This window comes from Dermacentor silvarum, chromosome 4 (genome assembly GCF_013339745.2).
Source record: "Dermacentor silvarum isolate Dsil-2018 chromosome 4, BIME_Dsil_1.4, whole genome shotgun sequence".
NCBI lineage: Eukaryota > Metazoa > Arthropoda > Arachnida > Ixodida > Ixodidae > Dermacentor > Dermacentor silvarum.
In genome coordinates this window covers 184,336,066-184,360,139 of record NC_051157.2, presented here as the reverse complement: position 1 = coordinate 184,360,139, position 24,074 = coordinate 184,336,066, and the positions used below count along the sequence as shown (strand labels likewise).

The window sequence follows — 24,074 nt, the reverse complement described above, 5'->3', positions numbered from 1 at the left end:
TAACTTTACAGGACATATTGGAATTTATAAATTGTAGCCTGGGAGTTCGCAAGGTAGATCCAATTGGAATGAACTCTCAGGATGGGCCAGTTTCGAGATATTAATTCCCGAACTTTGCAAAGATATATATTGGCGGTTCAGTTACTTTTGGGCTTCAATGCATAAAACGGGGTTTGGTTAAAAATGTAAGTGGAATGACAGTGCACTTTTACAGCAAGTTTGATGGTGCATAACCTCGAAAATGATGTGATCCACAGAATTCTTTTTAAGTGGATATGCCTTGCAGTCTCACGTGCTAAAATTGGTAAATTGCAATATGTGACATAAGGCAATTTGTTGAATTAATAAGTGAATTTTTGTTATCAGTAGATTAGGCACTTGGATTTCTTGTGTAAGTAATGTTTGCCTCTTCAAGTAGACAAGCTCAAGGACTAAAATTGCGCTATCTGCCACAGATGATTGTTAAAAATTACTTAGTCTTCACAGAAACACCTGGTATATTACTGCTCACTTCCTGAAGAAATGTTTACTTGAAGCCTAGAGCTTGTCCCATGTGTTTTTCTTCGGCGTGTTGTGTTTCCATAACACTGTTAAGCTACTGCGATTCCATACCAGCAAGCCCACCTGTCAGTTACATGCAGGCGCGGATCCAGGGGGAATGTCCGGATGTCCTGACCCCCCCCCCCCCTCAGATTTCTGTATCGCCCCCTCGCTGATAGGGGGATGGCCCTGTCAAAAAAAATGTGGCCACCAGCATTCTTCAAAATTATTTTTCGTGAGTACCAGTGGTATCAGCCATGTAGAAGTAAAGGTAGCTCGCTCACAAGCTTAGTTGTAACTCCGTAGGGGTGTGCTGTCGCGAAGTTGCCGTAGTTAATTTTTCTCATGAACACCTTGGACCTCCTGACGCCGGCCGTGCCTTACTCGTCCCGTCGGTGGCGTCGAATGAACGAGGGGACGTCCCTTTTGCCAAGCACGCCGATGTCTGCGCGAGCGCCTTCGCGCCTGATCAACTTAGTTCAGCATTGGGGTGTCATCGGTTGCCTCATTTGCTGTCATCGGTTCCGCGACCAACCTGCTTAATGAAAGAGATCTCTCGCTGAAGTGTTCATATATAAATAATAACAACTAACAGCTAAACTAAGAACTACGCATAGGCAACTTTTTTTTAACTGTAGCACTCATTGTGATCACAGTTACACGTTAACAATATACAGTACGAGCACAGTACCGTTCGTACGCTACAAGTTTTTCATTGTAACTTCGCAGTTTTATTGTCGTACATTAAGCATAGGAAGCTCGAAGCCGCCGGATCCATTTATCTGAGTGGGCGTTCTCGCGGAGCGGGGCGAAGCCTCGAGCAGCGGCTGCGAAGTGGGGGAGTGTGACGTCAGCGGCCAACGCCAGCGCGCGGGCCTTGGATGGCGTCGCGTGGTTAGAGAAACTGGAGCGGATGCGTGCCTTGTGTAAAAGGATGACGTCGCGTGGGAAACAAAACATGAAGACGCTGGCTCGCGCTCACGGCTACTACGCCACATCGTTCTTCTTATAGGTGGCGTCGTGAGTCTTCATGCGCGGTGATTCGCATATCGCAAACAACCAGCGTAGTGGTTGCCGCGTTGAAATGAAGGTGTCTCAGGCGAACACAAAGAATCTTCTTAAGGAAATCAAGGTGTCCCAACAGAACTCCAAAGACGGACCCGTGCTTACGCATTTATAACGAACCTGCGACAGACCATCCCAAATTTTATTTTAAGAAACAATACAGGTTGATATACTGGGTGTTCAAAATTAAGCTTTATGGTTTTCTTAAAATTCGGCACAGGGAGGCACGTGAAGACCACCTGCGCAAATAAGTTGCGTGGCCAGGGGGACACAAAGTGAGATAATTATCGCTGTCAGCAACCGAATTAACTAAAATTGAATAATTAACTTTTTATTGACTGCAGTAAGTGTGTATGTTTGTATTCAAAAGTTAGAGACAGTTGTGTTTCTGCACAGTTTCACTTGGAAGAATTCTTCTAGCATGTCTATGCTCCGAGAAATCCAACTGGAAATTTTAATTGTCGTTCGCATGATTACGCATGCAAGAGAGTGAGGATCGGCGCAAAGCTCCTCCCTGATGTGACGCGGCTGTTGGGTGCAGCGTTTAGTCCGACAACGCGGCGGAGGCATTGGCAAAGATAATAACTGCCCCCCTTCCCCTCACGGCTGGCGAAACAAAAAAATATCGAAGAACCTGTAACCGCTGTCGTAACACGCGACCGTGCAGCCTGTAAAGATGGCGGCAACTGCCATGCCGAGATAATGGCGCGAGCGGAGAAGCCGGAGGGCAGTGCGCGTGCGTAATGGGGACTAGACGACCGGGCATGGTCCTTGCTTGGGCTATGCAAATAAAGTGACTGCTGATTTCCAAGTATTGTAAGTTTTATTGAAATCAAAAGCAACAACTGCACCATCAACAGCAGAAACCTTTTTAGCTATGCTAACGAATATTTCATACTGCCGCTTTAACTTTGGTGTTGTCATGCACAAATCTCATGACAACACTTCACCCATCAATATGTCAATGCCCTAAAGATGTTCAAAATGCCTCCCTTCCACAGCAACGCGAAGCATAAACCACTCTCGCGTCAAGTCGATAACTCTGCGCAGTACACTTGAAATTTGGAGTCGGATATCTCGGAGCACGAACACGCTAGAATAATTCTTCCGACTGATACTGATACTCTAAGTTCTCAGTACAAACATACCCACTTACTGCAGTCGACAAAAAATAATAGTTCAATTTTAGTTAATTGGGCTGCTCACAGCGATAATTATCATCTCACTTTGTGCCCCCCTGGCCACATAACTTATTTGCACAGGTGGTATTCGCGTGCCTCCCAGTGCCTAATTTTAAGAAAACCATAAAGCTTAGTTTTGAACAACCTGTATTATCAGGCACAGCCGCCAAGCACATGGCTGTATTGGGTAACGTCCTTTTCCTATAAGCTCGGAGAAACCGATACCTGGCTTAGCTATAGGGCTTCTTCCTCTTTCTGGGGTTTTACGTGCAAAACCCAGTTGTGATTATGAGGCACGCCGTAGTGGAAGACTTCAGATTAACTTTGACCACCTGGGGTTCTTTAATGTGCGCTACAACGCAAGCACATGGGCGTTTTTGCATTTCGCCTACATCGAAATGCGGCCGCCGCGGCCGGGATGCGATCGCGCGATCTCGTGCTCAGCAGCGCAACGCCTGAACTGACTGAGCCACCATGGCGGGCTACAGGTGTTGCTCTAGCCATATAAAACGCGGGTTTATCGTGAGCAGAAACGGTGAATTTCGGTAAATGATAAAGGCTACCATCATCATCATCGACAGAAGCTGACCCCACCCTCAGAAAAAACCTGGATCCGCCCCTGGTTACATGGCACTTTTACGGTTATGCAGCGCAAATGGGAAGCCATTGCATGCTATACATTTAGAGCTGCTGTCAGTGCACTGAGAATGATGACAGGTGTACGATGGTGCACATCTCGAAAATGATGTCATCCATAGAATTATATTAGAGTGGATAAGCCTTGCAGTCCGACGAGCTAAAATTTGTAAATTGCAATATGTGTCATAAGGTAATTAGTGCCTTACACCAGCATCACACAAACATTGATCAACAGCTAACGAGTCAATGTACTTCAAAATTTTCAAACTATCAACACGAAGGAGTTGCATCACTGTTACCAAGCAAACTTAATGGCCGTTGAAATGTTTCAGTAATCCAACACCAAGTGCAATCTGCCGTTTGCAAGCTCCAAGCACGCATGCGCTGTACCCTAGCAGCGAGCAGCTAAAACGTTTTATATGGCGTTGATGGTTTGTGGAGCAGACGACGCATGCATATGGAGTAGCGCAGGTAGCCTGCAGCATAGTTGATGTGGATGCGAACTCATATTGTCAGCACAGAGCCAATGACAAGGTATTTACCCTATTCTTTTGGTGGATATTCCAGCTCTTCACAATGATATTCGGTTAACATGTGGTACGTCACACTATAGGCCAGCACGATACCGATAACGAGAAGTCAACCCGAGGCTGACACCAATGTTCGGCTGACTAGTTGGCAGGCTGTGCCGATGGGAGACATATTGTCATACTAGGATGACACCGTACGATCGATGACAGCAAGTCGTCGTAGTGCGATAGGCTTTCGTGCCGACGACGGCGACAAAACCAGTCTGCCGATTGTCGTGCAAGTGGTCGCTGAGTGACATCGCACCGAGAACACAAATGCTGCAGCAACTGCTCTTTTATATATATTTACCGACGCTTAAAGTGAGTCGAGACGCACTTCCTAAGTTGAAATGCACAATTTCTAGCTTTTGCCAGCCGTACACATCAAGTTCGAGGTGTCGCTGATCTTGTTCAGCACAGCTTAATTAGGCATAGCACAGCTGACGAGTTCGTGCAACTTTCGGTGGACCTGAACTACAGAATAAGCAAGTAGGATGAAAGGAACTGCTTTTATAGTTCAGTCCTGGCCCTACCGACTTGACGTGAACCACTCTTAGCATAGTACGATGTACACACAAGAAGTGGGAAGCGGCGAGACGGCACGCTGTGAACACTAGTACGCCACCGTTCTTGATTGAAGGCTAACGGTCGCACTCACTGGTGCTTCGATCAACGAAATGAGACTACGTAAAGTGTAGAGCTGGGCATACTATTATGCTGACAAATTTCCTAATTAAAGAGAAGCACAGTTTGCCTAGCTCTTATGCCAAATAGGCAACAAGTGATACTGCAGTGCAAACAGGGGACCTATTCTCGGACAGTCACCTTCAGCGATATCACTATCAGTGTGTCCTTACTGGCTGGTTGAGCAAGACCAGATGAGCTGATTGGTTGGTTGAGCACTACGTTATGCGAAAGGGATAGTATTACCGAAAGTGATTGTCTGAAAATACGTCCCCAGCAGCCTCACTCAGTTGCCACCCAAGTACAACAGGCATCGGTGTTATTGCTTGAAAGCTACGTGCTCTGTAAGTGAGTGCTTATGCACGCAGGATTTACTCTAACAAAAACGCTATCAAACACACAAACTACTGTATTTACTCGATTATAATGTGGTCATGATTATAAGGCGAAGGTGCAATTGGGGGACCTAAGAAAAAAACACTTGAGTATGCACCCCAATATAAGGCAATACAGAATAGCTGACGGATTATCGAAACTCGGCGAGGATCACCTGAAATACTGAATTACTAACACAGCCAAAATGCAAAATGGCGACTATGAAATGGGGGGGACGGTAGCTTCAACACGCGAAGTGCGAATTATATGCAAATTTTGCCTTTAGGTGTAGCTTCATGGCAGCGCGCATTTCTCCTTATAGTGTGGCTTTACGGCACCACAGCGTACGCTGCTGTAAAGCCATACTGTAAGGCGAAATTCACACTGCCGTGAAGCCACACCTAAAGGCAAAATTCGTGTATAAGGTGGGGGGTGACTTCGAGGGTAAAAATTCTGGGAAAAGAACCTTGCCTTATATTCGAATAAATACGGTATATGCCAGCTGAAAAGCATGAAAAGTAAGGACCAGCTGTCAAAATCAGCAGCAACCACCCTCCCATGACCACCTAGTTGCTGTTCTCGAACTGCCTGGGACGCTTATAACTGCTAGTCTCCGTGGGATACGACGCTTATCATATGCGCACACCTGTACGTTTTGCGACATTACGTAATTAATTCATGTCATCGGTGCACGGTTTCCACTGCATGTAGTCGAAGCGAACAGCAAGCGGTGGCTGTATACATGCCGACATAGATAAATGCGCCATTATAATCTTGTATAAACAATAGGTCTCTATGGTCAAATTGAACTATAAGAGCAGTTCTTATCGTCCAATTGCGTACATTCATAGCAAACATGTCATTCTAGCTCATTTTTTATTTCTTCAAGAAATAAAGAAGCTGCAATTTTGCCCGGAAGGTGAAGCATTGATAGCAATAGCAAAGTATTTGACAATTACACAAATTAAGGTTCGTAGTTTGTCGGCAGTATAAATTGCAGTAAACATTTGCTTATAACTAAAGAAGCATAGTGATGTGCACTTACAAACATGAACACATCTCACTCTGTGACTGCAAGCACTCACTGTCACAACAAGGCTGGCATGATAAAAGCTGGCTTTGGAGAGCAAATGCTTCATGCTGCTGCTTGCTTCACCACATCACGGAAACTTAGATTACATGACCTCCAACATTAGGTGTGCGGGAATACAGCACACATGAAGGCACCAGCCATCTTGGCTTGCTCTTAGGCTTTGCACCAGCCATAGATTACCGCAAAATTCCGAGCAAGTGCCCCCCCCCCTCAAGCAAGTCGAAATTACCGGCAAAGTTAGCGGGGACGCTATCCCGAACGGCACCAAAATTCAAGATGGCAACGACTAAATTTTCCCGCCAAAAAAACAAAACAAAAAAAAAAGAAGCGCAGTGGGAATGGCATTAAAATTTTATTGAACATGAACTTTATTAGGCCAAAGATCTGTTAGTGGTGTTTATCACTCTCAAAACCACCGAAAGAACTACAGAAAGAGCGCATCGACGCTGCACCGACGTGCCACCGCGACCGGCGAAACGAACATTGGTTATGCAGCTTCTATTCCAGGCAAAATTATGTCTGCTAGAGCAAAGTGACGTGTAATGTTCACTTTATTAAAAACCATGTCCACGGTGAAATCGTTTAGCACTAATGAGAGTTCTGATACAAGTCAAGCTCAGCTTCAGTGCATGGCTACCGATGCGGACAGCAAACCGTAGCTCGGCCATGCTCGCATCGCAGCTGGTGGCGCTGCAAATATCAGCATGTTTTCTTCATTGTGTGAAATTATTGCGAGGAGAGGGTAAAGCGGCAACGACGGTAACAAAACATTGCTGCTTGGGAGCGTCTGCAACAGATTCGAAGTGAACTGGAAAAGGCCTAGTGACGATATCAGTGGCGAGTGATTAGCAGCGGTGAAGCTGCCGGGGACACCAGAGCGTCGCTGAGTGGTCACGTCGCTGTGCCGCAGGGAAATCCTCTGTGCCGCGTGAAAGGCAGATCTCGCCGTCGGCCGGCGGTCCGTGAATTACAGACCACCAGCCGCAGTTTGCCGTGATGCGCACGTACGCCCACTGGGGCGCCCGGGTGCGACCATGATTCGATGAAATGGCTCATCGGGGCACCCCAAAATTTGAAATTAGCAGTGCAGTTAGGGGGGGGGGGGGGGCGCTTGCTCAGAATTTTACGGTACCTCCAACATACCGTGAAACCACCATGCTTTCACTCAGCCCCGCAGACAGCCATGCGCAGCCATGGAGATGCGTGCTTACCTCCTCTAGTGTGTGCTTGATCACATGACCTCCGACATTGGGCATGTGGGAAGATGGCGCGCATCAAGCCACCATCAGCCTTAGCTCACCCTCGCATGCCTGGCCTTGCACCAGCAACATATGTCGCGCGCGCTGCTCATTCTTATCACACTTGCATTTTATACGGAACATTATGGCGACGGAGAAAATTTGCCTGGAATGTCCATATAATTGCTGTCACAATAAAAACAGAAAAAAAAGGTGCCTGTTAAAATAGAATGATAATTGATAAGACAATTTATTCTTGACTTCACTGAAGTTGACTGGTGATGCACTGATTTTCCACTATTCATATTTGTCAACCAAGTTGTTGCTGAGAACACCAGAAATGCAGATAACACGCTTCACGCACTCAAGTTAGCAAGTGACGCAGGGATTGTCTGTCAAAATGGGGAAGGAACTCACGTCATGCTCAATGATGTAGCCGGTCACCAGGGGCGCCAGCATGCCCGACAGGTTGCCCATGCAGTTCACAATGCCCATCACCGTGCCTGCATAAAAGGGAGACTGTTCACCAGGATGCAAGTACTAAAAGCCCAACACAGGAGCTTTTCATATCCTTTCTTTATAAGGACACTGCGCACTTGCAATAGTGCTGATAACACAGTACTGGCGCAGTGCTGGTACAGCAGAGTAAAATATGCTGGTACTAGCACTGCTTGTACTGCAGTCAAACCTGGGTGATGACAGGTCACAGATAAGAGTGATCTGGATTAAATTTTACAACCTAAATTAAATTAGAACCTACAGTTTTGAGATAGGCTACTTCCAGGACAAGCTTCGCCCCCCTTTTCTCTTTACCCAGCGCAGATTAGCCGGCTGAGAAATTGATGGACTCCTCATGTTATCACCCGAGATACAGTGCGATAGCAGATTCTATTAATGATCTGCCACCAGAATTTTTACCACCTGGGGTTTATTATTGTGCACCCAAAGCACAGAACAAACATTTTTGCATCTTGCCCTAATCAAAATGCAGCTGCCATGGCAGGGAATCAAACCCGCAACCTTGCCATAGCCGCCGCGCCACTGCAGCGGGTCAAATTCGTGCCCACCTGCAAAGTCTGGCGCGATGTCCAGGGTCAGTGGGCTCTGTCCCCCAACGGTGAATCCGTACAGGGCCATGCCAGAAACCAGGCACACCAGTGCCGCCCTGGCATCGCACCCCACCAGGGGAACCAGTGAAAGGCACAGCGCCGGCCCCAGCAAGCCTGCGCGGGTGCGAAATATTTCTTATCAGCCACCATTGCCTCTCTCTAGGTGACCTATAATTGCGATAACAGAAACATTTCTCATGACGAGATGATGTGTTTGCAGATGGAAGCAAGTTCCACTCTTGTTTGGCAGAAAGTGCATGCAATTTCCCGCTGTCCCACAGCCAGCATTCACTGAATGTAGTATGCAGACGCAGTTAATTAATTTAATAATCAGATAATTTAATAAATTAATGTACCATTACAACACAGCCCTTTACTACAGTTCAATTAACTCCAGCAGCCAGTTAATTTCAAGGTTTTATGTCTCTGTACGCTGCTACACAAGTAGCAGATAATCCATGCCAATCACAAAAGTACTTTTGTCTATCTGAAGCGACAGCATGACAATGGTCGAAATATGGGCTACAATCTTGTAGCGACGCCTTCCGCTCCATGTTAGGCCACTCTTATCTACGGTTCATGGCTGGGTGATCCCGTTGACAATGTGCGCGGATTGCTCTGATTACTGAAGAAGCACGAAACGTGTGAAGAGGAATAGCATAAAAGGCATTGCTAGAAAATCATGGCCATGGAATGTCTAGGCCAAGGGCAAGTGTATGTGCGCACAGCAACATGCGTTGACAAACTTGGGCCGTATTTATGAGTGATGTATTTAGAAAAATACTTCGATATTTCGCATGAATAGCACGAGACGTGTCAACAGGCTGCAGTGTTTCCGCACAGTGATAAGATAGCATGTTTGGCACTGTGCCAGGAACGACAGTGCTGGTAGAGGCTGACGTGTCTTGTGCTAGTCATGCGAAAGATAACAGCTTGACACTGTGCCAAGAATGCCATCGCTCATAGTCGCCAATGTGTCTTTACAATAGTCACGCGAAATTGAAAGTATCTTCGAAAGTGACAATCCGAGAATACGGCACACCTTACACTTGTGAAATAAAATCACCTATTTTTCGGGAGAATCTGGTACTTTAGACTCCCGATTATTCGTATGTTTCGGCTGCTACCGTTGAGTTTGAATTTTCGGTTGGCGACTGTATATTGAGCTTTTACGATAAGTTTAGCAGCTACTGGCGCCTACTTTGAAAGGCTCTATGTGGTCTATGCGCAGGCAGGGGCTTATATTTCCGTGAATTCACTTATCCCGAAACTCCGCTTATCTAGAAATTTTCTCCAGTCTTTACAACTTCGAGTTAGCAGGATGTTACTGTATTTGTTCACTCGGGTGGACAATGAAGTTGTGAGAAGCTTGGCACGGCTGGCAAAATGTTTTCTCCTGTGTTCACAATAACTTTGGTACCAACAAAAAAAAAAAAAAAATGCATCTGCACAGTTCGTAAGCACAAAGTGCTCCACTAAGGCTGTTTATAGCTCACGTTTACTTTTGAATTTATAAAGGACAGCGGCTGCTTTTCCTCAGAAACTGTATGGGTTTCCTTTGTACCTTCCTGTTACTCTTGAATGAACACCATTTCCCTTCCAAAAAAGAGGAGAGGAATAGAAGGAAAGACATGGGCACACACAGTACTAGCCTCACAACTGCATTTTTTATATTCGCGAACTTAATAACATTATTATAGTCAAACATCATCATAAGAAAGTCACATCCGACACGCAAACACATTACTTATATATCTGATATACAGTGGAATCTCGATGATACGAATCTCACGGGGTCATGAAAAATATTCGTATAAGCCGAAATTCGTATCATCGAAACACAATTAAAACTAACTAAATTATGGGGGGATGAGGGGATCAGATCGCGAAAATGGCGAGAAAAATTGATTTTTGAAAACCACGCGTTTCGGTATCTGCAACGCCTAATCTACGCTGTATCAAAATGGTTTGGCTGAAAACGCACTAAAAGTGGCCGAAAAAGATTTATTCGTCAGTGCGTAGGGCGAGAAAACAGCTTTAAATCGCGCCAGATCACCGCAATTCACGGAGACTTATCTCGTATTTCCCGCCACCGAGCGCCGCCATCTTGGTATCGTTCGAAAGCTCAAAGTTTTTCCGCTTCTCAATTCGTCCGTCGTCGCCATCTTGTAACAAACGCGCAAACTCAAAAGAAGCGCGGGTCTGCGATAGGTAGTCACACGGGCCCTCCGATGAAAGCGGGCCTCCGATTGGCTGCCGTGCTGAAAGGCGTCTCTCCATTGGTTTCTGCTGTGGCAGGGGCAAGATGGCAACCGCAGTTGTCTGCTTCGTAAACCACGCCGGCGTCTTCACTTGACACGCAGAATTCGAATTACTGAGAGCTCCCAGGTTAGTAATGGATCGTCGCTCATTGGAGGAGAAATTTTGGACGAAGCACGCCTTCGGAATACGGAAGCACAAGCCTCCTACGGCAAGAAAAATACAGCGATTAGCGGGACAAGCTGAGGAGCACTCGACTGAACGTGCCGCGCTATCTTGCACCGTGTGACTCCAGCAGTGAAACCGACAATCGCCCTGTGCCATCGGCACCGATAACGCAGTCGACGGAAGACGCGCCAACGGAGGCTCCCGTGCCTTGGCGTACCGCCGCGCGAATCAGCAGAGATCGTATCTCGGTCGACATAGCTCGCTGCGACTAGGCAAAATGGCGCAAACGCAAAGAATGCGGCCCGAAGCACAGCAGCCACTCCGTCCGATGGGCGGCCGCCGAAAAGGAGGAAAAGTGCAAAAGCAACAAAAGCGCCACCGCTTCAAACTCTTCGCGCCCAGTCCCGGCCTCTGCGCTTTCCGGTGTCGCGTCCGCGCCTCCCAACCAAAAGAGAAAGGGAGAAAGCGCGTGACTGCGTGCCGTTCTCTTTCGCGGCCGTCGGTGGGGCGGCGTTTATTCGTATCAACCAACGCGGTTCGAAAATCGATTCGTAACAACCGTACTCTAGCACGTTGCAAAGTAATGGGACTCGGCCGGGACCACGGAAAAATTCGTATCATCTGGAAATTCGTATTAGCCGTGATCGTATCATCGAGATTCCACTGTACTTCCCAACTCCCCTAACCCTCTACCCTTATGGCGAATGAGCCATTCAGTGACTAAAGCTTGATCATTATCAATCTCATATTTGTTACAAGTGCACGCTGATATTGTCGAGAGAAAGAATTGTGACTTTTAGGTTTACTTTGTTATGCTCCCAAAGTTTGGTACATCTGTGTTTGTTATAGAGTGTAGACCGCTTATAACGTAAGTCGCCGGAGTCGTGAATATCTGCACTGTAAGCGGTACATACCGGACTATAACCAAAACAACGATTTTCAAGCCCTGCACGTATGCAAAACATGTAGGCCAATCAGCCTCGCGTATCCGAGAATCAAAGCGAATAACTGGGAGTTTTGCATCCGTTTAAATTTACGAACGTTGGAAGGGTAATGTCCAAGTACCCACGATCTTCACATGAAGCAGACAAAGTAATAATTGAAAAAAAAAAAAAGAATGTTGCAGTTTCGCCCAAAAGGCAAAGCATGAATTGCGATAGTAAATTAGTAGAGGAGTAGATTAAATAAGGAGTAGGGATAGTAGTTTTATCGGCTGCATAAACTTGACACATTCGCTTACTAACTGAATTAACAAGCGTGCTGTCAACGCGCACAAGCAAACATGAATAGACTCGATGACCGCAGACAACCACTGTCAAAACGCGGGCGTGGGTAACGCGGCCGCCGCAGCAAGCGAAGGTTCGTGCGGTCTATCGCTTCAATGGAAACTGAGCGGCGTAAACACAGCGCATACAAAGGCATGTGGAGATCGCTTTCAAGATACGGTGCGCGCAACACCGACAGCCGGCACAGGCGCGAACGCATTTGTTGGCAGAGTAGAAGCCCCCCCCCTCACTCCCGTGCTGCCTTCCCGCTTTGCTCCTTGCGCGTGGGAGATTGCGTCGCCAGTTCCCCTTGCGCCCGGTTGCAAGATACGCATTTGATGTCGTAGCACAGCGTCGCACTCCCTCCCTCCCATACCTCCACGGCCTTTCGCACGATAGAAGTCGCATTTGCTCTCCGCTTTGCGTCCCCTGTGCGCTTTCACTCGCACATATGGTGCGCGGCGATGATTTTATCTCCCTTGGACTCAAGCTCCATGTCTCATGCTCCTCCTCCGCATCACCCTCGTCGATCTCCTCTCCCATCGGTGGGCGCACCTCGTTGAGAAGCGTGCTCGCTAGCGCCCTTGTCGGCGAGATTTTCCCATGGAAGCCGCATTACAACCAGTATTTCGTCTCACGCGGCTGCACTGTAAGCGGTATGCGTATACATGGAGTGCTAAGGGAAAATTAACAGGAGTCTGAAAAGACCATACTATCCGGTCCTGCACTATAAGCGGTTACGTTATAAGTGGTCTATACTGTATTGATGTTACACAGTTACCAGCACATGCTCAAAACATAGACACATCATGCTCTCAGAGAGGAAAGTTCTTTTTCTGATTGTGGGACTGGAGGCGTAGATGCAAAAGGACGCCAAGGGTAGCTGTTCATTCCACTTCAATAATCTCTGATTGGTTGGTTATGGCTTTTCCCAACAACAATGCATAACTGCCAATCTGCGAACTTTGAAATTCGTAAAATTCCCGTGTACACAACGTGGAAGCAGGGGAGGTCCTTAGCGCACAAAACATTTGTGGGATGCATACATACATACATACACGCATTATTAATGATAACTTCTAGCTGCAGCATGCAAGAAGCAGAAATCTTCGAAGAGCAGAGATCGAGAAGCAACGCACAGTTTTTAGACCGCAGCAACTCTTTCAGCGACTTTGCTGTTGCTGATTTCACCTGCTACCGAAACTTGCCAGTTATGAACTTGCTTGAAGCCAAGTACTCTCTCCGTGTCGTTTCACCATCAGAAGACTTCCAATGGTAAGGTTGCAGACCGCCGAGCAAAGCTTTTCATGAACAGAATTTCGTAAAACTCGACACGACACTAATGAAATCGTAGCATGAGCCCAAATCTCTTAACGTTATGGAAAATTTGGGAGAGTTTGCAGGTGTGCATATTGACAACCACACACTCTGGAACAAAGATAAAGGAAGCCACCATTCTTCTTGTTAAACTTTCAATGCTCTCCGAGAAAATCATTTGCACACCTAGCTGTTCGGTCCATGTAGGACCACCCACGTTAAAAGCCCGCTATACAGTGGTTTCTCTTTAAATGGAACCTCAAGGGACCAGGGAAAGTTCCATTTACTTAGAGACAAAGCTTGAGCACTGCATGAATACCAAACCAACCAACCAAGAGGATGGAGTTCCGTTTAAGCAATTTCCGTTAAATGAGATCCCACTGTAAATGGCACGGGATGAAAAAGTGGGTCCACCCACCCAAGGTCTGGAACACCTTGCGGATGACGGTGACGGAAAGCATCTGGCGCTTGCGAAGAAGGTCAGCTACGGGGGCGCACAGCAACATGCTCACAGCTCCCGCTATGTGCACGGCTGCATTCTCATAGCCATTCTGGAGAGAGAAAAAAAGCCCATACGTCCTGCCTTCAGCACACGGCAGGCTCATCAAAGCAAGCAAAACACTGCAATGCACAAGGACCATACTGGACAGTTGAGCAAGAAAAACCCCCACATGTCCCTGAAACTTACAGGCCACCAAAGGGGTTATAGAACAGTGTTTCTCAAACTTTTCCAGTATGTGACCCCTTTTAGTAGTACCAAATCCACCATGACCCCTACCGCCCCTTTATAAGCCTTCTGAAGATTAACTTTTTTTAATAACACAGATAATACATTTACATATTAATTTATTTAGAAGACATTAACCATAGCTGATAGAGATACCAAAAATTCTTGTTAAAGGGACCCTGAGACAATTCTGACGATTTTGTACAAACATACTGTCGGTTGGGTAGGTCCTTCTGATCAGTAAGCGACGCCTTTAAGCACTCCGTGTAAAGTGTGCGATTTATTATAAGGTTTTAAAAATGTGGATCGCTACTGATCGCAGCAGTACCGCTCCCGAGTTTTCAGCTGCTCTGTCACCATTTATGTAGCGAGCGCGTGTGACGTCAGTCGGGTAGCTATTCGATTGGCTGCTCACAATGCGTTGTCAATAATTTTTCTTACTTTATGGCAAACAAATGTTGCTCGAAATAGTCGGAACATTGGTTAACTTGTTTTGATAAAAAATAAGTAACAGAATGAGGATGTACAACTATAATTTATCACTACACTCATGTAATTCCGGCTTGTGTTGCTTGTGTTACAACATGCTCCATGACACGAGCTGCACGGTCAGTGTTGATCTCAATGTTTCTTTTCGTGAGCACCATGAATCGCCCTTGTTGCATTGAGGGCTGCAAATCTAGCGATTGGTGACATGTCAAGTTGCAACATTGTGTTCTTCTGCATGGCAACAGCTGGACGGAGAGGCTTCGCGCACTAGCTACGAGACACCGGAAGTAGACGACACGACATCACATCATGACGCAGAGCCAGTGAAGGCGAAGGTTAGGCCCGATCGCTCGGCAAACAAGTTGAGGTGGAAAAGCATGGTTAGGGAGGAGGGCAACGTAATCATTTGTAGCTCCATTAATATGAGATACTTTACTTAAATTGTGGCGCAAATGTGTTACTGTAGCTGTATCCTTTGCATCTGCAACATTTGTCCAAACCGTTTCAGGGACCCTTTACTGTTTTTTTAACCAGAATTGATTTAATCATGTATTTTAATCATGGATGTGCAAATACCAAATAGTAGATTTCAAATCGAATAACGAATCGAAGCAAGAAAAAGACAAGTCGGATACCAAGTCGAATATCGAATATAAAAACGATTTGTCACCGCCCCGCCCCGTTTTAAAGGGGATGCCATTAAGTCATCATCATCATGCGATGCATTGTGGTATACAATCATCTGACCTTTGTGACGCATTGTGACTACACTTGGATTCCCAGTAATTATCCAGAGTTCACTGGTGGCCCAACAAACACCGGCTGCCAAGCGGTTTGATTATATCATTTGAATAATACTGGACACTGTACATTGGTGAAAGCAAGTTTCAAATGGCATTTGCAGTATATTAATGCACATTCGTAATAACTGCAAAGTTGTGCGGTTTAACATTCCAAAACTGTGCAGTGGTTATGAAGGACGCTGCAGTGCAGGGCTCTGGATTAATTTCATCCTTGTGAGGTTCTTTAACGTGTACCTAAATCTAAGTAGATGACCATTTTTAAATACTGGTCCCATCAGAATGCGGCCGGGAATTAAACATGTGGCCTTATGCTCGACAGCAGAATGCCATAGCCACTAAATGGGTCACCCACAATGCCAATTGATTTCTATCTCATTTCTAATCTCTAGTTACTGCGATCTGTTCACTTATATGGTTCTTTCATAGGTGTGTGATTACTTTTTGTTACAGGCAGGCGCCTGCAAACAGAGATTATATTTTATTCAACCACAACACTTAGTGAGAGTCAGTAAACAAATTTTTCACGCTGCTGACATCGGGAGAAAAAATGAAAATAATTTTCCAAATGAAATGTCTTTTTTTCCTCTTTCTCTAAACAGCATGATTACAGTGGAATCTCGTTCATACGATTCTTCATGATACGTTTTTCGGGACAATACATACTTTTTTTTTAACCGGCCAACGTCCCCCATAGGAGGAGCAACATAATTTCATATGGTTATTGCGATCGAGTTTTCACCTGAAAGTGGATATTATGGCAGCAGAAGTAGGCTTTTACTGGTATTTCTAAAGCTCGTACCTTTATATTCCAGTGTACTAACTTAAATAACATTCCAACGACCCACGAACAAAGTGTTACGGCCCAGCCAGACTGGAGGGAAAATGCACGCAGCGCTGGGGGGTTGTAAAACGCTGTTGCAACAGTGTGGCTACACCGACTGGCGGTGTGTTGCTGCTCAGTTGAGTGAGGAAAGAGTGGCTTATTATTTATCTTCCACAACTTTTTTAGGGACAATGAAAAGAAGTTAAGCGCAAACTGACTACAGTGGAATCTCGATGATACGAATCTCACGGGGTCACGAAAAAAATTCGTGTTAGCCGAAATTCGTATCATTGAAACACAATTAAAACTAGCTAAATTAAAGAGTCGAGAGGTGAACTCACTCCGGCACACGTACGTAAAAAGCATTTACAGTATAGACCACTTATAACGTAACCGTTTATAGTGCAGAACTGGCTACAACGCGGCCTTTTCCGACTCCCGTTTACCCTCCCATAAAACTCCATGTATACGCATACCGCTTACAGTGCAGCCGCGCGAGACGAAATTACGGCTTCTACGGGGAAATCTCGCCAACAAGAGCGGTAGCGAGCACGAGGTGCGCCCACCGATGGGAGAGGAGATCAACGAGGGCGATGCGGAGGAGGAGCATGAGACGTGGAGCACGAGTCCAAGGGCGATAAAGTCGTCACCGCGCGCCGTATGTGCGAGTGAACGCGCGCGGGGCACGTGCGCCTTCACGGACAGCGAACGCACAGCGGAGAGCAAATGCGACTTCCGTTGCGCGAAAGGCCGTGGGGTATGGGAGGGAGGGAGGGGGGCGACGCTGTGCTGCGGCGCCAAATGCGTTTCTTGCAACCGAGTGCAAGGGTAACTGGCGACGCATCCTCCCCACGCGAAAGGAGCAAAGCGGGAAGGTAGCGTGGGAGGGAGGGAGTGGGGGGCGGCTCCTACTCTGCCAACAATTTCGTTCTTGTACTTTGCGGCTGTGCCGGCTGTCGGTGTTGTCGTGCGCACCGTATCTTGAAAGCGATCTCCACACGGCTCTAACCTTTGTATGCACTGTGCTTACGCCGCTCAGTTTCCGTTGAAGTGATAGACCGCACGAACCTTCGCTTGCTGCGACAGCCGCGCATGGGGAAGCGCGACCGCCGCAGCGAGTGAAGAGACAAAAAGAAAAGAACAAAAGCAACAAAAGCGCCACCACTTCAACCTCTTCGCGCCCAGTTGCGGCTTCCGCGCTGTCCGGCGCCGCGTCCGCGCCTCCACACCAAAAGAGAAAGGGAAAACGCGCGTGACTGCGCGCTTTTCTCTTTCGCGGCGATCGGTGGGGCGGCGTTTATTCAAGTCAACCGACGCGGGTCGAAAATCGATTCGTAACAACCGTTCTCTAGCACGTTGCAAAGTAATGGGGCTTGGCCGGGACCTCAGAAAAATTCGTATCATCCGGAAATTCGTATTAGCCGTGATCGTATCATCGAGATTCCACTGTACCTATTTCAACAATGCTGAATAAAAGTGCACAGGCTGTGGTTTTGGCATCAAGTGACGCTGTTCTGCTTAACGTGTTATGCGAAGCAGTACCACTCGAACCTCTGCTATTGAGTTTCTCACAGAGTACACGTACTATTTTCATACTCTTTGGAGCTTGCTTTGGATATGATTTTCGAATGATGCGTTTTGTTTTCTGTTTCCCATGAAGATTGTATCAATGGGATTCTACTGTATTTGAACATTTTTGCAGTCCCGTCCACGTCTAAAAAATCGGAGAGTCACGGTATACAAAAAAAAACATAGAATCTGAGAACGATTAGGAAATCGGAGACGAACAGTCATGCGTGGAAACTTTTCATGATGATCTGGCAAAGAGCAGTTTGTTTTCCACCGGATGATTTGAATTTGTGAAATGAAACACAGGACCACAAGTCACACAGAAATGTATCGTGTGCATTGTCACCATGAGGGGCTCACTCCCCATGTGTGCAAGTGAAGTGCAATGACACTGTGGTATCTAAATTGTAATGCAAAATTCACCTCTCTAAATCAAGAGCAGAAATTAAGGAAGAAAGATAGGAAGGGGGTGGGGGGCTCAAAATAATTATGTCCACTCACAGAATGCCTGCCTTACATTGTTGCAGCATTTTCTTGATCTATCACAGTACTTTTCCTATGAAGCATTTTAACCCTGAGCAATTCCACCGACATTTGAAATGTTGCAAGCAAGTGACAATGTGGCTCCATAATATATGCTGTCAAGTGACAAAGAAGGAACAATAGGGCAAAACTGTTTACTTTTCTGACATAAATTTTTTTTGGCAACTTACTGCTAATTTGAAGCTCTTCCTCCCCAGGCAAATTTACTCCAGGGTAAATTGGCTTCATGAAAGCCATTCCTGGGTTCTAGTGAATGTTGATCCACATTCGCAAGAATCTTTTTACTCTACAACTATTCGTTAGAGCAGGTGCCAGCCATGCACGATGTTTGTGTTAGTGAAAGTGGCCTTTCAAATGCAAACAGTTCATATGAACGGAAAGCTCTTTGAACTCGGCCCCTCATCTTTGTTCTAAATGGGGGTGGAACATGCAAAAGGAGGGTTCTCATGGTGACTTACGCTTCCAATGGGTCGGTGCAAGACTCCACGGAGGTAGTTGGGTAGATCTATGAGTAACAGGTAGAAGCCCCAGTTGCCGCAGAACATGGTCACGCCCAGGGCCCAAACACTCCGTGAGCTCAGAAGGCGGCCCCACGGTACACCATGTGGCTGAAAGTATGCAAGGCACTTCAGGACACGCTAGATTTGTCATTTGACATGCTAGCTTTGTAAATGACAACTGTAAGTCAAACATCAATATTATATTTAAATAACTAAATTCTGTGGTTTAATGTGCCCAACACATGATCTGATTATGAGGCACACCGTAGTGGGGGACTCCGGATTATTTTTGACCGCCAGAGGTTCTTTAACCCTTTCTTCAGCAAGGACGAGCTGGGCCCGTTTGAGCTACAGTATAGCCCACTTATAACGTAACCGCTTATAGTGCAGGACCGGAAATAATACGGTCTTTTCAGACTCTCGCTAATTTTCCCATAGCACTCTATGTATACGCGTATCGCTTATAGTGCAGTTGTGGGATACGAAATACCGGTTACAGTGCGGCAGCCTGGAAGTTCGGCAAGCAACCTAGACGGCAAACGCTCCCCTCAAGCCACAAATACCGTATTTACTCGAATCTAACATGCACTTTTTTTTCGATAAAACAGGTCCGAAAATTGCATGCGCGTGAATCAAGCGCGACCCTAAATCTGTGTTAGCATATAGCCGTCGGCATTTCAAAATGGCCGCCTCGCACACGCGTTGGGCCTAGCTACTCTTGAGCCTAGCTACCGTAGCTTCCTCCATGTGCTGCAGTACACGTGCTTAGGCAATAGTCGACTGTCTGTCTTCACGTTCTCTGCGTCTGCTCTATCAGCATGAAGTACCGAGTTCATCACGATGCTGCATTTAAAAGCAAAGTGATCACGTGTGCGGAGACGGACAGAAATCAGGTCGCATCGCGGGCGTTCGGAGAATTCGAAACTTGCGTTCGGGACTGGCGCAAACAGAAGGAGAGGATTTTCGCCAGCAAAGCAATGTGGAACGGTGTCAGTGGACCGAAGCAGGACGTAATCTGCGACAATCCACTTTGGCGATACGATCGCCTTGGCCCCCTCTTGAAAGCAATCTGCGACGGGGAAAGTCCGCTGTGCGCCATGTTTTCGCCGCTTATACGTCGTGTTGAAGCGAGAGGCATATATGATAGCACGAAGGTCAATTCACTCGCCGTGCTTCGTCACTCGAGCGTTTTGACAGTTCGTTTCTGCGGTCAACGAGCAAGATGTGTTCCTGTTTGCTCGTGCACGCGTGACACCGTGCTTGATAATTTATTTAGTAGGCGAATACGAAACCTAGAGCACGGTGACAGCGACGGCAGAAATGCGCCTGGAGTGTCTATTATCGCAATAAAATAGTTGTTTTGGTTATAGTGCGGTACCGCTTACAGTGCGGATATTCGCGACTCCGGCGACTTACGTTATAAGTGGTCTACACTGTATAACCTGCAAACCTGAGTTTGGCTTCACCGCCTGCGTTTTTTCGATCTTGCACAACATATGACGTGACAGAGCAGGATATTTTTGCAGTGGAACTCAGTTTCCAAAATGACATCATCCTCTTGTAAAGGCTCCGACTGATTAGGACTCCCAACCTTAACCTGACAAAAAGAATGCAAATCCTTAGCTGCTCATGTCATGGCTCGTCGTTTGCCACTTGCCCAAGTATATTCTGCCAAATGCTAAAAGTCCAAAGTAAGGGTGTGTGAATACTCGACTACAGTGGAATCTCGTTGATATGATTTTCACGGGAACGGGAAAATAAAGCGCATCATCCGAAAATCGTATCATCCAACGTATTTATCCAGCCAAATCGTATTATCGGGAAAAGAAATAGAAACGTATTATCCCGAAAAAAGTAGTATGCAGAATTGTAGCAACGAGGTTCCACAGTATTACCAAGTTGAATCGAATAGAGAATGTTCGAATAATTCGATTCACAAATAAAATATCTACTACATATTTGATTTTTTCTTTAGATTTGATACATTTGGTGTAGAGGCCAGTGCCCCATGCTACAGCAGTGCCACATGCTGTAGTGTGCCGCGCAGCCCCTTGTGCTTGATGCCGCTTCAGCAAGCATTTCACTGCGTTTTCAGCGCGAATGAAGCATCAAGTGCGCTGGGGACGGGCCGTCCCGGCTGACGTGGTAGCAGACTTTGTCACTGCGAGTGCTTCCCGACGTCGGCCCGCCCGAACGTCGTAATTTGGTGAATGGCGCCGAGTCGGCCGGTAATGACTCTGCCGGTGACGCTTCTGCTGGGAGAAGATTCGTCTGGGTCGATAAGGACTGATAGAAAGGGTAATGCAACGCGAACAGAGGGAACGGCAGCAAAAACAGCGTGTCATAAGTGCAAAGATCGGGCCGATTAGCCGCTGATAGGCAGGTAGATCATGTTGGATATGCGGCAATGAACTTCTTGCCGCTTCAACAGCTGTCAATTCTACCTGCACGCATGATTTCGGGACCAATCACTGATGAGCCACCCGTACGACTATATCAGCGGCAAGCATTCCACGACGACTTGCGGCCCATTACGACATCAAAGCGGCAAATTTTCGTCGTCTTGTTTTTTCTTGATTCTATTCGATATTTCATTAGAAATGTACTACTATTTGCTTTTCGCACACCCTTAGTCAGAAGGCAACAAGCAGATGCTTCCTCTGCTCAAAACAATCCTCAGGTTACCTGAACACGAGTACTTGACAGAAAACCAAGACCTGCTGCAAAGACTGTGGTGCACCGCACAGAGACCAACTTTTAGAAAGCTTGAAGGCAAATTATAGGGGCATTAATCAAAGTCGAAGTATCACTTTATATATTCCGGAGTTTTATGTGCCAAAACCACAGTATCGGTTTATTTTTGTACACAGAACGTAGCTTTTTAGTTAACCTTGGAATTTTGAAGCTCAGCAATGAAGTTTTTATTAGTACAGTTAAACCTGCTTATAACGAACCTCCATATAACGAATTCCTGGATATAACGAAGTTTTTCTATTCCCCGTCGTTACTCCATAGAAGCACATGTATTTGAGACCTCTACGTAACGAAGGGGCAGAGGGAGACCCCCTTGAAATAACGAATTTTCCCCGCCGACAACCTAGAGATTTCGCCCCAAATTTTGTCATTTTTGTGCAAGCAGCAACCGGAAGCATGTTCTCCACCGTGACGGAATGCGAAGCGGTGGCATCACGCTTGGCGCGTTCGAATTCACGGCGACTGCGAGGCGAGAGCGAGCGCACGTGTGCGTGCGTACGAGCGTGTGCGAGGCGGGCCTGCATCCCTCGACCCGGAGATCTTGCCACTGCGGGTGTGTCCTTTCCCCCTCCCTTCATTAAAACCTGATCCCGCCGCTTGCTGCAGCTGGCCTAGCCCGCCAAGCTGGCACTCTACTTGTCCAGTTGATGTTGCCGAAGAAAAAAAAAAAAAAATTTTTTTAAACGCGCTGGCAGCGCCACTCTTTGGTTACTGCACAAGTCTCTGCACTTCACTTCACTAACCTGACACTAGGTGACACTATAGGGCCATTTATAGTCCGAGGTAACGCGAGCGCACACGCTACGTCACGTTGGCGAATGCACCGGCGCAGCCAACGTAACCAGTGGCTTCCGACGCGCCCCGACGGGCCCGGCGCCGAATTGGCTCCTGACCCATTCGCGCCGACTGCACCGACCCATAATGCCATTTCGTGCGAACAAATAAAGGCGCCCACGCCGCTTCGCCGACGGTCGCAGACAGCCGTTCAAAGCGCGCGCGGGCTTGGGATCGTTCTGCACATGCTCTGAAGATAACAGCCGACGGTCCGCGTGTCAGAGTATAGGGGAGATGGCGTTTCGGCTGGCGCAGCGCAACCGTCGTAGCGTGACTGGCCGCAAACGACGCTGGCCCGTGCGCCGATAACGTCGGACTATAAACAGGCCTTATACGACACTACGATGCCATCGGTAAGTGGTAAGAATCGAGTAAATACAGTAAGCGTTTCTTTTTCGAATTTTCATGCCGAACCTGCACTATAACGAAATCCTCTTTATAACGAAGTTTTTCAGGAATTTGTCAATATCCAGGTTTAACTGTAGTAGTGCGGCTTAGAAAACTTTCAGTTTATGTAATTTTTTTCTAATTATTATTTTTTTTGAAAGACTTATTTTGAAATATAATGATTTTCAGAGTGTTTCTGGCTCTTTCACTGAATATATGATTGGTTGAAAGAATAAGAACAATTGGTATACTTGAATCGTTCTTGAAGAGAGTGCTCGGTAGCAAAAGAGTTAATGTACATCTAAATTTAAGCACACACGCATTTCTGTATTTTGACCCCTCTCGAAATGTGGCCGCCACGGCTGGGATTGAATTCTGACCTCAAGCTCAGCAATGCAGCACCGTAGCCACAGGCCTACCACGGTGGCTGACACAAGGCAAATAAATAGGTAGCAAGAGAGCCAAGCTGGTATGTGAAATTGCAAATGAGTAAGAAAGAATAAGCCGTTTGATTTCTGCGCTTCCATATTTGTGCCCATTTACAATATGTGCACACAAAACTCAGATGCAAGCCCAGAAAAGTACACATGCATGTCCTGAGGAGTGGCGCTACCTGCTGAGCAGCGCAGGAACTACCCCGGTAGCGTTGGATGTGTTGAAGCTCACGGTTGGAGATGCCCGGGTGCATCTCGGGCCACTCATACACCAGGGACATCCACAGCACGAACCACACACAGCCAAGCACACCTGCATTCAGCGACACAACAAAGGGAGAGTTATACATTTGAGACACGCAGCATACATGACAAAGCAAGCAAGCTTTTGTTTGATACAAAATGAGTTCTGTTCATTTTTTACACATGTGTAAAATGACTGTTTATAGCAGCAGCAGCACACTGAAACATATTGCCACGTTGTGGTGACGGTGAGGAACAAGACAGTGTCCGAACTGTGAGTTAGGAATTGAACTCTATTGGGCATACTTGCGGCCAGAAAAGCAACAACACTAAAAGCACAACGACAGCGGCGAGCACTGGTGTGTTCCAGAATGTGCACCACTATCAGCGTCGCGCACACAATTTGATGAAACAAGACTCTTTCAGTACGGAATTGGCGAAAACATCCGAGAAATTATGGATACAT

At 46.7% G+C, this 24,074-nt stretch overlaps 1 protein-coding gene across 1 annotated transcript in view; it reads right to left on the bottom strand.

Annotated features, from left to right (window-relative positions):
- Nucleotides 1–24,074, bottom strand: part of LOC119450842 (sialin-like) — a 54,021-nt gene that overhangs the window by 2,804 nt on the left and 27,143 nt on the right. The window contains 5 exon segments of the mRNA XM_037714335.2: nt 7,802–7,887; nt 8,452–8,607; nt 13,921–14,053; nt 18,915–19,064; nt 23,545–23,678. Of these exon segments, the coding sequence (XP_037570263.1) occupies nt 7,802–7,887; nt 8,452–8,607; nt 13,921–14,053; nt 18,915–19,064; nt 23,545–23,678 (659 nt within the window).